The sequence below is a fragment of the Loxodonta africana genome, chromosome 18, assembly GCF_030014295.1.
Source record: "Loxodonta africana isolate mLoxAfr1 chromosome 18, mLoxAfr1.hap2, whole genome shotgun sequence".
Classification (NCBI taxonomy): domain Eukaryota; kingdom Metazoa; phylum Chordata; class Mammalia; order Proboscidea; family Elephantidae; genus Loxodonta; species Loxodonta africana.
In genome coordinates, this window is record NC_087359.1 from 33457482 (window position 1) to 33472398 (window position 14917).

The window sequence follows — 14917 nt, forward strand, 5'->3', positions numbered from 1 at the left end:
GACTGACTTCATCACAGCCCTATGAAGTGGGTATTTATCACCTCATATGAAAAATGGGAACTGAGGATCAAATTCCTTATTTGTCTAAAATTTAGCTCAGGGTTTGCACAGCTAATAAGTGACCACATGGAGATCAGAAGTTGTGTGCTTTCCACCTCATCACTCAGCTTTCCACCTGCATCAGTAACTGATCCCAGGACAGAGGCATCAGTTCAACCTCCAAGGGAATTTTGGGAGAGGAGTTGGTTGTAAGGGAAATCAGCACTCCCTTGTTTACCTTTTGTAGGTGATGGTAGAAGGCCATAGAAGATTTCTTCTGCCTCCCAAGTGGCAGCTCTGCCTGGGAGAGCAGCCCGATGTCAGGCAAGGGGCATACAGGATCAGGTCATAGCTGTTTCAATTTCTACTACTATCTGGCCTCCCAGCTTATGATTGTGTATCTTACAGTTGTCAAAGCCTTCCAGGTCACCCTCATGTATGCATGTCCTCTGTAGAGCCCATGCCAGCTCCTCTGCTACCTGCCAGGGAGACTAGGGGTCTCAGTATTAGCAGTAAAGGCAGGCAGGAACCGAGTGGAAGTGCTACCAGGGCCTGAGGGTGAGCCAGGCCTCAATGGGCTGTCCCCATCATTGATGGGTTAATAGGAAAAGCAACATCCATCTAGCATAACTTGCCTTTCCAGGAGTCCTGGAAAGGATTTTTTCTCTTCATGCCAGAGAAATTAAGAGGGAAAAGCAGAGGTAACTAAAACACATTAAAGAGTTTTTTGTCATTGGCCCTCAAGGTCTTCAAACAAATACACAGCCCATCTGTTTTGACCTCTGTATAACCTTTCTTGGAAGTCAACCTCAAGTCCTGGTCTCACACCGCCTAACCCGTTTAACAGTTTCATCTGATAATGGAGTCAGTCTTGTTCCCTTGACCTCTGGCTTTAAGATGTCCTCCCACTTTCCCACCCACAATCCTTAGCACCCCCCGGGCACAGCAGCACTTGGGAAGCAGTTCCTATACTGACTTTATCTCCTTTCACAAAATGAACTTCTGGAAAGGAAGGAGAGGAAGGACTATCATCGTGCAGGCACAGGGAGGGGACCTGGAGAAGAGTTCGGGCAGATTATCTCCTAAAAAATGCAACCACGGTCATCAACAAAGCATCGGCTCAGAAACACTCCCGGTGGGGGGGAGGGGGGAGAGAAAGAAATCAGTGTTGGGGTGGTTGGAGCGGAAGGAGCCAAGCTGCCCAGAATGTATCCTGTGAAGGCTGCGAGGAGCAGATAAGGGCAGTCCCAGAGGCAGGCGGTACAGAGAGTGGCAGCCTGAGGGGACTGCAGATCTGCCCAAAGAAACCGAGGGGGAATGGGGCCTGCTAACAGGGACCGCAGGAGCTTGCTATCATCAGCCGTAAAATGGCTGAGCCAGAGGCCCCCTTCCCCACGCTTCAGCGAGGCTTCGCTCCACAAGCCCTCACACAGCCTGTAAATCTGCCCACGACAAGGAGAAAATTAAAGAAATGAATCTGGACAAATAGAAAATTAAGGAGAACTGGAGACAGCCAGCTCCTGTGGAGAGCAAGGACTGGGGAGGTGTGGAAGAAGCCGATCCCAAAGCAAGTCTGCATAATCAGAAAAATCTAAGGAGTGATTTGAGGGTCTAGAAGGAATCAAGAGAACTGGAGAGACTCATCCTGCATTAAGGTAGCTGAGGAACAAGAATTTTGGAGGGCTCGCTTTAGTGACCTGGAATGCTAAAGCAGCTTAATTACCCAGCTGAATGCCCTGGTTCTCAAAGCATGGTCCCCTGCCGGGGCCACAGCATCACCTGGGAACTTGTTAGATACGCATACTCCTGGGCATACTCCTGGGCCTCACCTCGGAAACCCTGGTGGTGTAGTGGTTAAGTGCTAAGGCTTCTAACCAAAAGGTCAGCAGCTTGAATCCGCCAGGTGCTCCTTGGAAATTCTATAGGCAGTTCTACTCTGTCCTATAGGGTCACTATGAGTCGGAGTCAACTTGACGACAGTGGGTTTGTTTTTGGTTTGGGGCCTCACCTGAGACCTAATGAATCAGAAATTCCTGGTGTGAGGCCCTGCCATCTGTGATTCTAATGCATGTTTGAGAGCCACTGTTTTAGTGTACCCACTGCCTTCAAGCCGATTCCGACTCATAGCGACCTACAGGACAGAGAACTGCCCCATTGAGTTTCCAAGGCTGTACGTCTTCACAGAAGCAGACTGCCACATCTTTCTTCTGCAGAGCAGCTGATGGGTTCAAACCCTTTGGTTGGCAGCCGAGTGCTTTAACCACTGTACCACCAGGGCTCCTTTGGTTTAGTGTAAGGGGCTGCTAATTGGTATAAATTGTTACCTATGGTCTATTCTTTTGTCTCCAGGAGAGGTGAATCTTGGGCCTGTTAAGGAAAAATAAGGTTTGTGGGCTGGTAAATTGTTCTTATCTACAAGGTTGCAGCAGCTGGCTTCGGTTAACTCCAAAATGGTCCTTTAAGCAAATACAAAGCAACGGACAAAGATTAAATTATATTAGCAACCTAGGAGCAGAAGGGCCAGACTGCTTAAAAAACAGCAAGAGGTTTAGGAGGTTTTATTAATATTTAAATTGCAGCGAAACCACAGCTGCAGCCTTTGACTCCAGCATAAAAAAAAAAAAAACAGCATAGAGATATGCAAATGCGGCTTTCAAAAGAAAGGCAATTTCAGACAGCCCTCAAGGTAACAAGAACAAATAAAACAAATGATTTTGTAATTTATCTTTATTGACCGATGGCGCAAGGCACGGACAGCCCATTCCCAGTGAGCCAACAGCAGAGCTATCTGAGGGGAGAGGAGAAAGCCAGCCTGCAGGGAGAAAAGGAGGCAGGCAGGCCGATAGGCTGGTGGCAGGAAAGACCTAAGGAAGACAAAACAGAGGGAGGCAGGTGGGAGGAGGAGACGACTAAATTAAAAGGAAAGGAGAATGAAAACCCAGCCCTGGGTTCTGTGGACCATCTGATCTTGCTAGCTCTCAGGAGCAACAACAACAGTAATCATTACTGGCTGTCATTTAAGGCCACATTCCTACTAAGTGCCACACAATACTCCCCATATTCGAATGAGGAAAATGAAGTTTTAGGAGGTCAAGCAACTTGCCCAAAGTCACACAACAAAAGGAAGTGGCACAGCCTCTAGGATTCAAACAAAGATCTGTGTGAGGCTGAAGCCTGTGATATTTCCAGTACGTTTGCTGGGAACCAGGCCTGGGAGGCAGCAAATAACAGTAAGGTTAATGATGGAGGGGTCATGATGTGCCCAGTTCTGTAGTACCCTGTGTGCGTGTGTGTGTGTGTGTGCGTGCGTGTGCGTGTGCGTGTGTATGTGAGGGAAATAAGAATCACTTCTGGCCTTCAAATTACTTACTATTCAGTGGCTTGGCAAGAAACCACAATCCTTGCAGAACTGTGGTTCAGAAGTTCTTTAAGAGGCTGTGTGGTGGAGCCAGGCTCTGCCTACTGTGGATGACCTCTTGGGGAAGGATCTCAAGTTGGGCCTCGAGGCTTGAGTAGGATTCGGTGACAAGGAAGCCAGGAGTGTCCAGAAGGCCTGGGTGAAAACGTCCAGATTCCAGAATTGGGGAAAGGGCCCTGGTCCAGAAAGAAGAGGTGAGATGCGAGCATCTTTTAAGGATACATTTCTCCGACCTCCTCTCACTCATTCTCTGGACTTCCCCTACCAAGCCAAAACCCAACCTCTCATGCCTCGCCCACAGCTCCCTTCAGTTTCCTTGGCCTCCAAATATGGGGACCCACAAATTTTGCTCCACTGTCTTCCATCCTGCTCTGCCATCTTCACAGGTCCAAATCCTATCCATTCCACCTCCCTCACAAAAGCCTCCCTAGGTCTTCCGGGCCAGAATCTTCCTCCCCCTCAAAACACCCCAGAAGTTTTGCTTTATTGATAATATTTTCTTCATTCAATTATGAGTTATTTGTGTACATAGTCTAATCTTTTCTATTTGACTACATGGTCCTCGTGGGCAGAAGTAGTATCATTTTATCTTTGTAATTACCCAGCTCTGTGCCTGGCAGATGCCTTGTTAAGCACTCAGTGCGTACTTGCTGAAGGAATGGTGAAAGGATGAATGAGTGGACTCACTGAATGAATGACTTTTCCAACTGCTGACCTCACCCTCAAGAACTTTGGGCCTGGAAAATTCAGTCCTTTTCGCTCTTTTTTCAGGACCTTGATTTCTTCCAAGAACAGTGTAAGAAATCCACATGTCCAAGAATCACTCTTCCTCTTCTAAATCCACACCTACAGATTTCCTCCTTGATTCTCCCTTGCCTGTCAGGAAGGCTTCTCCCTTCCTGATTAATCAGACCAGTACCACCCAGACAGGGCCCATCAGTTTCCCCATCCCTCTGTCCTCCAGCGAGGCCTCCTTCAGGCTGGACACTTGAGGCAGATAGACTTCTGCCACCATGGCTGGGAAAATAATTATGATGTTCATGATAATCTCTTTGCAAATTCAAAGCACTGGTATAACCATTCTCTCTCTCTCTCTTTCTCTCCCCTTGCTTATTCCCTGGGGGGTGGCTAGGGTAGAGATTGCTATTCCCACTTACAAATGACAAAAACCAAGGTCCTGAACCTTGTCAAAAGTCACCCAGTGACTTAGTGGTAGACCTGGAACTAACTAGCCCAGGAGTTTCTATCCATCAGGCCATAGACAGATACGCCTTTATTATGTTGTCTAGAGTGGTTGTGACCTGGTGAAGTCTTTTCTCTGCAATGCTGCAGCAGTTGGTGTTGGCTAATTCCAGAAGGGCTTTTTGTTTTGTTTTTTAAGCATTGCCAGATGTATGTCTTAGATTAGTGATGGGAGACAGTGAATCCGAAGGTAACACAGACACACACACAAGGTAAGCAGATGTTTGCCATTTTCTCTTAAACCCACATGAAACCAAATGCTAGAGTATATCAGCGGGAAAAATTCAAGATACAACTTACGAGCATCTTCCCAGCTGTTAGGCTGTAGACTCTGGAATAAGCAAGTACCAGGTGGGTAGAAAATTGCCCCTGACAGACTTTGCCCCTAGGCCCTGGTGAGGCGAGACCTTTTCTGAAGGAAAAGGGCTGTGGGGGTTGTCTCAGCCTCTGTAGCCCCAAGTTGAGAGGCCTGCTGATGGGATCATCTCCAAGCCCACAGAGGCTCTGAAATCGTAGAAATTAAGATCTGTGCAGGGGCTGCCCCTGGTTTCTAACCAAATGCCAGGGAAATTAAGAGGAAAAAATTCCCTTAGAAATTCAACAGGTCATTTCTAGAAGATGTGACCCAGGGACAACAGACAGAGCTATGCTAGCAGAAGGCAGCGATCTTGCCCCTGCTGACCAACTAACATGTGTCAGAAGCCCAAGCCGCCTTCTTTTTCAGCTTCATCCTAAAGCGTGGGGCTTTTCCCCTTCGCCCTCCACCCCAGTGGCCAACTCTGGGCAACTCTCAAGCCTTCACCCCAACACAAGCCTGTATTACCCCTCGACTTTTTGCTGCGGCCTCAGCAGCTTCCCAGTGCCACCAAGGGCTGTAGGGGATGGAGATGGACAGAGGGACTTAAAACCTGAGTCCTTGGAGCCCTTTGGGGTGGAAAGAGGAGCTAGGTCTGGCTCAGAGGTGGTATGGGATGGGGCTCATTGCAGGCAGTGGCAATGAGGGACAATGGGAAGACCAGCCTGGGCCTCCCCCCTCCTCCTTCTCAAGGACCAGATGGGAACTGAGACTAGGGAGAAAGGCCCAACGGGGCAGCGCTGACAGGGCCTGGGCAGAAGAGAAGCACTCAGTGAATGCGAGGAGCCTGCAGCCGCCAGCTCATTTGCATCATAAGTGATTGGTTTTCCCTGCTCGTCCCTCGTTAGGACACAATGGACAGTTGTTTGCTGGCGCAGCAGATCCATTTACCAAGGAAGAGAGGAGACAGAGCACGAGTGACCGATGGGTGACAGTGTTGGGGGCAGCCCGGCGTCCCTCTCCGGCTCTCCCCCAGGCCACTGAGACTCTTGTTCTCACACAATGACAAGGGGCCTTGGAGAGCAAACCAACTTCTCATTTTACAGATGAGGAGACTGAGGTGCTAAGAGCAGATGAGACTTCTAAGGTCAAACAGCGAGTTCATGGCAGAACTGGGGCTTTGAGAATCTAGAGTCTAGATTCTAGACTCCCACTCCTAGCATTCAAGTCTTGCGATTCTGTGATTCTGTATCTCTAGTCTTTCCTTCTGTTCCAGGCCTTGGCTTCCATCCTTCTCTCTCCCATGGCTGTCTATCTCACTTCCAACTTCTCTTTCCCTGCCCCTCTCTGTACCTTTTTTCCTCCCTCAGTTTCCCAGCAGCCAGGAAAATTACTAAACTTCTAATTAATCTCTGCCCTAACAGGGGTGGGTCTGGCAGGAGAGGTAGCAATTTGGAAGCTGTCTCGGTGCCTTTTGGGGATAGGTGAGGATGAGACTAAGCCCTATTATAAACCAGTCACTAAGACACATGAGACACTTGATTTCATTCTGTCTTTTCATGTTCTTAGAGACAAGGAGAGTGAAGTTCAGAGAGGTCAAGTAACTTGGGCAAGAGCACCCAGCTGGCAAATGGGGCTGTCTGCCTCCAAAGCCTCTGTTCTTCCACCTCACGCCCTGACCCAGGACCTAGGGCAGGATTAAGTGGCCTGCTGATTCCCACTCAAGGGAGGGACAACCTCTCTGAAGGAGATCACTGCTTTGTAGCTCTACCCTAGGCAACAACTGCCTCCCTGCCCCCCCCCACCACCTTTTGCTACCCTCTGGCTCCCACCCTCTCTGGGCCACATTTAAGCTTTCATCCCTGGGGGGCTGTGTGGCAGTGAAACCCAGACCACAGGGGTCTCCCTCTTGCTCACATCCCCTCCCCCCTCACGGCTCCTCTCTTTCCATTCTACTTTGTGGGTCAAGCCTGCCAGCATCTGCGTCTGTTTCATTGTACTCTGGGGGAAGGGGAAAGTCTAGGGTGAGTGGGTGTCTGTGTGCTATGAACATAAGGCCTCCGGGTTTCATTCTGACACTGAATGAAAAACTCACCAATTATTCGTCCAATCTCATTAATATGCAGACAGACATCTGTTATTTAGGAGTCAACAGCAGAGGCATTTTCTTGGGGAGGAGGGGTACTTATATACGGGTCTCTCTTGTCTCTCTGGCTACTCGGGGGTGGCTGCTTGAGAATCACCCCGCCCCTCTGGGCCTGGAGCCTCCCCTTTCTCTGACCCTCACCCTCAGCCTTGACAAGAGGGAGCAGGAGATGGAGTAGAGGTGGCGGAAGATCTGGGGACCCAGCTGGAGGGAGGGAGGCAGGAGAGGGGCTATATTGTGCAGAAGAAACTCCTTTGTTGGCAAGAGGAAGGGGGATGCTCAAAGTAGCTAAACCCCTTTCCTGGGTAAGAGAGGACAGAGTCACAGGAGAGGGCTCTCCCAGGATTGCCTGCCAGGGTCTGGGTGTCCAGGAGAAATCAACCAAGTCTGAGTGCATCTAGGGTGGGGTCACTATGGAAACCTGGGGTCCTCACCCAGCGACTTCAGAAAAGGCAATGGGTGGTGTTCATAAAAATGAGGACAAAAGGACCTCGGCCTTTGAAGGAATCACTAAAGCTCTCTCCAGCCTCCTGGGTAGGTGTGGGGACACTGCAGTCTCCCCTTCCTGTCTCCTGGTCTTCCTCCCACCTTTGAATCCCAGCACAAAACACCCTCTCCAAGAAGCCTCCCCTGGTTCCTTCTGGGTCAGCTCAGGAGCACTCAAGCCTGGATATCTTAGTGGTAAAGAAAAAAGACCGACATCAGCTCAGCCCCTTTCAAAGGGTCAGACGGCATTTGTTTCTACACTGATTCTCCTTTCTGAATCTTCCCAGATGCGGGAAGATGTGATGATCAACTCCCTCTTCCAGGTGTAAAAACTGAGTTCAGACAGGTGTACGGCCTTTGCCAGACTTCCCAGGGAAAAAGTGGCAGAGCTAGAACCCAAACCCCAGGACCTCTGCCTCACAATTTCAAGTTCTTGCCATGTCGCTCCCTCCTGGGAGAGCTGGAGTCCTGAGGGGATGACCCTCTATCAGCTGAAGTGCTTCAGGGGTGAGATTGATCACCCATCCTCCTCCCCTCTGTTCTCCCCCCTCTTCCTTCCTGGGCTGGCTGATTGCGGAGGTTAAGAAACACTGGCAGCATCACAGCATGATTAGTTGTTTATTTCATTAAATGATTAACGAGGCTACATTGTTTCCCAAACTGGTGTCTAATTTGTGGGGGAAACAGCTGCAGAGGAGGAAGCTGGGTTTGACTCTAGGAGGGCAGGGTGGAGGTAAGGTCCCCCTCCCTCCAGCCTGCAGGGGCTTTTGAGGATCAAGGAACAGCCCCATTGCCTCCTCCCACCCACAGGGCTCTTCAGCCCAGAGGCACAACCCCCTCCCACAAAATAAAATGTCTGGCCACCCAGACTTGCAGAAGGGACCAAAATCCATTCCCGGTGGTGTTGGAAACGTATTAAACTTTGGGGGTTCCGCCAGCTGATTTATCTTCCTAATTATGTTTGCTTTAGGCGAGTACTGAAATGCGTTTGCATTCCCTGAGCGCAAACAGCAGGAGAGGAAGGTTGGGAAAAAAGAGGGATGGCAACATTCTGCACTTGGACAGCCGCAGGCTTGAGCCTGCAGGATACCCAGCAAGTCCGAAGTGGAGAAGCCACATGGATTGGCCAAGAATCCTGAGTTCATGGTATCTGCAGATTCCTGTGGGGGAAGGGTCAGCCCTCTAGAACAAGATGGATACCCACTTAGCAGCACCTGGGAGCTGTACCTCCAGCCCATCCTAGCACCTCCATCCAGGGATTCAGAGTCATGGGGGACAGTCTCAGCGTCACCCTAACCAGGTCTCAGGTTGAGGGGAACGGGAGTGCAGGGCTAGTGCAAAGCCCAGTGCCCTCAAAGCTATCCCAGAATCCTCAAGAAGACTGGATGAGAGGGACCAGGATGGGAGTCTGGTAAGAGAAAGAGAGGAAGGGACATCTGAGGGGCCAGAGAGTGGGTATAAATTTCCTTTCCTCTCAAGACTGGGGCCTGGCATAGGGAAAGAAGAAGCTATTTAAAAGGACACATCTCAGAGCCAAGTCCTCCAGCCTCCAGCGCCCCATTCCACTGTCTATCCAAGAAACAAATCTGATCACTTCCTTTCCCTGCTTGAAATCCCTGATGGCTCCTCCCAGCCTCAAAATGAAGGCCTCAGTTCCTTTGTGGGTCCTGCAGTGGCCTCAGTGTAACATCCCAACCTAATCTCCTGCCCGCCCTGCTGTGAGAGCCCCAGAAGCACCATGCCCTTCCTCATCTCCATGTGTCTGCACATACTGAACCTTCTGTCTGGAGTGCCTTTCCCACCCCTTCTCTGCCTCAGGACCTGGCTCCTCAGGACCTGGCTCCTCAGGATGCCCTCCCAAACTGTAAGGCACTCCCACAACATTCCACACCTACATCCCTCCATCGAGGCACCTCCAGCCCTGGGAAACCTTTCTTCCTGCCAGCTGGCCTCCAGAAACAGAGAAGGGGCCTCTCTCAGTCTCCCCAGCCAGCGTCTGGCACACAGTTGGTACTCAGTGAATATTTGCTGAATGAATGAGGGGTGGGCTGTGAATTAGGGTGGGATCCCAGCAGATGGGAAGGTAAGGACTGTTCCCTCCCAGAGTGTGTCATTGGAAGAACTGGCTGGGGCTGGGGGAGGGGTAGGATGGTTCCTGGGGGAGAATGTCACCGAAAAGAGGCCAGTGGGACCAGCGCCAGGGAGGGAATACAGGATAATCAGAAACCAGACTCCTGAGAAAACAGACGGGCACTGTCCTTCCTAACAAGCACTCCGGCTGTGTCCCCTCCACCAGCTTTCCTTCTCTAGGGGGTAGGGGTGACCCTAAACTCACAGCTGATACTCCTCCCAAAATGCTCAAGGAGCTCAGGATAGAAAGAGAGAAAGAATCCCTGTCCCAGCCTCCCAGGATACCCCAGAATCAAGCTCCTATTCCCTAGGGAAACTTCACCTGGCAGAGGGTCAGCTTCCGTGATCTGGAGGCCTTTGATGTCCTCCAGCCCCACAACCCCAAGGCCCCAATAGGCTCCACACCAGGGGTGGAGATGGTGAGCGAGGGGCCTGGACCACTTCAGCAGGACCCTTCAGACATTAGCAGGGGCCCCAACTGGGCTCAGTAACCTTGAGTAATTGCACATCAACCCACTCCAAAGCCCCTCAATGGCCTGAGGATTGTCCAGCTCATTAACTAGGATGAACATTCCCAAAATATTTCTTTCCCCCACCTCTGGCTCCTAGAAGGACACGGCTGAAAGGACCCGTGGCTTTTTGCTCTGCTCTATCTCTGGGCAGAGACAAGAAAGTTCTTCCTGAGTTCTAACTCTCCCTCCTGCTGCTAACGACTGGTTTATTTTTTTAAAAAGCAACAAAACTAAAGCCACAGCCGTTTTCCATAGACATGGGCTTTATTGGTGACTTTTGGGGAAGGGAGGGAGGGAGGGAGCTGGGGCTGATAGGCAAATAGGGAGGGGCTTCTCGTGTGTTTTAATTTAGTACATGTTGCCTGGAGGTTAGGGTGTGTAAGAACAACTGTCGAAGTGAGAGGAGAGGAACACAGACAGTCATAGGATGGATTCTTTCCTTAGAGAAGGAAGCCAGGACCAGGTTATAGGGACTGGGGCATGGGGAGTGAAGGCACCTTGCATTTACTGAGATTCGACCAAGGTCACTACTTGATGCCAGCTTCCCCAACTCCCACCTGCACCATCCTAGCTCATGCCCCAGATGCCTGTCCCTGTAACTCCCTTAGCTGCCTGTGGACAGGAGGGAGGATGAGGATATAGGGAATGGTGACAGCCTTCTGCCCTCTAGCCCCCTTCCCAAGAAAGAATTGCCCACTCAGCCCACCCTGACCCCTAGCCAGGGTCAGGAGGTCAGGAAGCCCAGGTGCAGGCAAGTGAACAATTGTGCCCCTGGCCACCCCTCCTCACACTGTGCCCCAACCCGCCCCTCACATGAGGTTGCAGCTCTTGGCTCGATCCTTGTGTATCTCGCCCTCGGTTCCCCGGTCTGGCCGTCCTGACAGCTGAGTAGATCGCTGCAGTCCCCGGCGTGAGTCAGTACGACGCAGCTGCCTATGGCCACGGCCAAGGGAGGCCACTGTGGCCACATGGAAAACATCCCTGACACTGCGCTCAGAGGATCGGGAGGAGCACTCGACGTAGGACACGGCCCCCACCTGCTTGGCCAGCACACTACCCTGGAAGAGAAGTGTGTGGGAAAAAAGTTAGGGGCTTAGTCTGCAGCTCAGCAAGGAGCATGACAGCTGTGGGCTGGGTGGGTTGAAGATCAGCAGTCAGAGGCCACAGTAGGGGATGAACCAGGTAGGGTGTTTTCAAATCAGAGATTAAGAAGGGCAGAGGTGAGAGGTCCAGGCTGGGATCAGGTCAGAGGTCAAGGGTCCCACCTGCTCATGTGTAACAGGGATAAGCCTCTGCTTGGACAGCTCCCTCAGTGTGGCCAGGTCAGTCCGCATGTCCAGTTTACAGCCAACCAGTACAACCTTGGCATTGGGGCAAAATTCCTGAGTTTCCCCCTGCCACTATTTGGGGGAAGAAAATAGAATTATGGAGGGGTAGAGGGAGGCCCAGGGTGAACCCTTGCTTCATGCCAGGAGGACTCCCTTCCCCCAGCTGGCAGAAATCATGCACCCCTCCAGACTCTCCCGTGTGAGAAAGGAAGTGGGAATGGGCTGAAAGCAGAATGGTATGTGGAGACGGGGAGGGAGGAGAGGGCTGGGGTGAGCCTGTAGGGTTAGGGCCCTGCTTCTCCTTCAGGGTTATGCAGGGTCTGCCAGCTGGGAACCTTCCTGCTCCTTCTCCCTTTCCCAAACACTTGCCTGAGAACAGACCAATCCTGCCTGCCCTGCCCTCCCCTGCCTGGGAACTAGGGCTGCACTAGCTGAGCTAGCTGACTTCTGTCCATTCACCACGAGCTTTTCTCATGGAAATAAGGCCCTGAAGAGGCCACAGGGCTTTCCTGAGCTCCAGGATCAGCATTCCCACCTCTTGAATCTGGGGACCCCACACCCAAGGAGATACGGAGAACAGGGAGAAGGATCTCCTGAGTCTTCCCTGCTCCCTACCAGATGCTGTATCTGGCTCTGGGCAGTTATTTCCTGGGAGAGGGGAGCTCAGAGCTTCACACCCTGTCCAGCTGATGGCCATGCGCACGCTGGAGCCCAATCCCTCTCAGTCTAGCTGCCCTGCCCCTCCTTAGTCTCCCACCTTCTTGAGGACACTGTCCAGCGTTTCTGGCCGGCTAATGTCGAAGCAGATGAGCACAGCATCGGAATCAGGATAAGCCAGAGGCCGGACATTATCATAGTAAGAGGAACCTGAAGGAAGACAGGGAGGGAGGGGACAGAAGTGGGTTCTGAAGGGGTGAGAGGGGGTGGGAGACTTTAGGAATCCTGATCAAGGCTTGTGGGGAGCAGAGCAACTATTAATTTGGAAAATGTAGTCTTTATTTCTCCAAGGAGAAAGAGCAGAGGAGGTTAGATGGCAGGATGAACTTCCTGTCAGGGACAGAACACAGCTCCCTGCTTCGCTAGGGATTTCTCTGAAAGTAGTAATCCTTAATCTTTTCTGAGTCTTGGATCCCTTTGAGACACTCATGAAATCAATTGACATTCTCACAGTTTGCATGTCTGGGCTTTGACAGACATCTTTAGCTCTCCAGGGGACTCAGTTTAAAAAAAGAAAAAAAACTCCCCCTTTGTTGGGGTAGGGACAGGGAAGGGCTCTCCCATCCTTTTAGGACTTGATCTCAGATTTCTCCAGTTCAGTCTGTTTCCTACTCCCCACAAGAAATTCTAAATGTCTTTTCTAAACCTAGTCTGATTTCCTGAGAAACATGTTCCAAAATAAAAGTCATCCCTTCCCAACTTTCCCAGATAGGGGGAACCCAGCTGAGGGGCTCAGAGAGTGGGCTTCTATTTCAGGACACTGTCCCTGTGTTTCAGCAAGCTCTGCCTCAGTTTCCTTGGTTTCAGGCAGAACATTAATTCTCCTTCCTTCTAGAACTAGATGGATGGGCTAGACTGACCTGGAGCCAAAGGGTCCAGTCAGAGGAGGGGTCAGGGCAGGGCCTTGGAAGTCAGGGTGACCCCAAGGGACTTAGCTACCTGAAGTGTCCCACATGTTGAGCTCTATGCGGCGCTTGTCGATCTCAAAGCTCGCGGTGTAGTTCTCAAACACGGTGGGGACATAACTCTGCAGACACGGATGGGTCAAGATGAGATCCTCTCCTCAGTCCGACCCCGGATCCGGTCCAGCCCAGCTCCTGGACCCAAGTTGATCTGGGGTTGGGCACAGAGGAGATCCCGGGAGCTGCTGCCTCCTCAGAATCACTGCCAGGCTCGCAGACCCCCTTATAGTCCCTTGAGCCCCTAATTCTTCCCCTCGTGCCCAGGGCCCCCGACATTCCCCCAGCGCCCCCACGGGGATCCTCTCGTTCTCTCAAACCCCATACCATATCACCCTGCTCCCCAATTCCTCCCACCCCACCCTCTGCAGTCCTTTCAGAGCTCCCAATGCCTTCCGCGGTCTTCCCAGCCCCTCTCGCTCGTCCTGGTTACCCCGGTACCCGTTTCCGTCCATCCCCCGGGCCCTTGTCACCCACCCCCGCGCCCGCAGCGCTCGTCTCCCAAGCCACTGGTCCCTCACCCCGGGATAGGCGTCCTTGGCGAACACCTGCAGCAGCGCCGTCTTGCCGCACTCCGCGTCCCCCACCACCACGATCTTGCAGCGGCCGCTCTGCCCCTCCATGGTCCCGGCTACGCGCCGGCCCCCCACGCAGCCCCCCTCCGGGGCCCAGCCGCCGTGGCCTCCCCCGCCGCTGCAGCTGCAGCCGCTCGGGCCGCCGACACCGGCATCTCCCGGGCCCGCGCCGAGCCCCCGCCGGGGGCCGTGGCCCCCTCCGCGCCGCCCCGCCCCCAGCGGCAGCCTCGCCCCTAGCCCCGCCTCCCGCCCACGCAACCGGGGAGGGGCCAGGGGGCTGGGCGGGGCCAGGGGCTGGGCGGGGTCCTGGAGCAGACGAGCGGGGAGCCGGGTGCAGGCGCACTGGCGTGAGCCGGGGGGACCCTCCTGATGCGAGGCGGGCGGAGCTGGCCTTTTTTGACTTATTTGACTTCCCTGGAGGTGGGGGCGGGGCAGAGGTGGGACGAAGTTCTGAGGGGGCGGGGCAACACCGGCGCGAGACTCTGGCCTCCTGCGTGCCCACGCGTGCACGCCAGTGTGCCAGTGCGGGCACGCGCGGGGGCAGCAATCCATTTCCTGAGCACGAGGGGGCGCGACATGGCGGGGGAAGGAGGGAGTCTTCTCGGTTCTGTCTCCTCCCCTACCCTCATATCCTGGAAAGGGATCTTGGGGAAATCGGGGTATCTGACTCCAACACGCCCACCGGGATAGTGGTGACATCACAGCTTTCTGTCCCCATGGCAACGGGCGGCTTGGTCGGGGGTTGTGGTGACTGAACCCGGGGCACAAACTAGCAGGGAAGCGCGGACTGAGTTCCTTCGGCCAAGCGGTGAATGGAAAGTTTTTGAGGAGCTGCGTCCTCTGGTGGATGCTTGGGGACAGAGAACTAGGGAAGAACTGCCCAGAGTGACAGCCAGAACCAAGCCCTAAACGGCTTCATTCTGAGTCTAACAATAATCAAACCACTTTTTTGCATACCATCTTTTATCGTTTTAAAACGCTTTCTTAACCTCGATTTCATTTTATCTTGTTCTAATCAACCTTGTTAGGATAACTAAAGCAATATCACCATTTTACAGAAAGGAAAATTG

General features: G+C 52.5%; 1 protein-coding gene across 1 annotated transcript; it reads right to left on the reverse strand.

The window, feature by feature from the left end:
- Nucleotides 1-2700: 2700 nt before the first annotated feature.
- On the reverse strand, nt 2701-13895 carry RND2 (Rho family GTPase 2). Its single transcript, XM_003414269.3, has 5 exons — nt 13794-13895; nt 13253-13340; nt 12354-12463; nt 11534-11668; nt 2701-11326 (listed from the first exon to the last, which is right to left on the reverse strand). The coding sequence occupies exons 1-5, from the start codon at nt 13893-13895 to the stop codon at nt 11078-11080; spliced, it is 684 nt and encodes a 227-aa protein (XP_003414317.1). The 3' UTR covers nt 2701-11077.
- Between the last annotated feature and the right edge of the window lie 1022 nt (nt 13896-14917).

Bases quoted from the DNA above. Each gene is read 5' to 3' on its own strand.
- RND2 (XM_003414269.3), bottom strand. From the start codon at position 13,895: ATGGAGGGGCAGAGCGGCCGCTGCAAGATCGTGGTGGTGGGGGACGCG. The intron at 13,341-13,793 runs GTGAGGGACCAG...CCGTGTCTGCAG, and splicing joins CCAAGGACGCCTATCCCGGG to AGTTATGTCCCCACCGTGTT. The intron at 12,464-13,252 runs GTAGCTAAGTCC...GTCTTCCTTCAG, and splicing joins CAACATGTGGGACACTTCAG to GTTCCTCTTACTATGATAAT.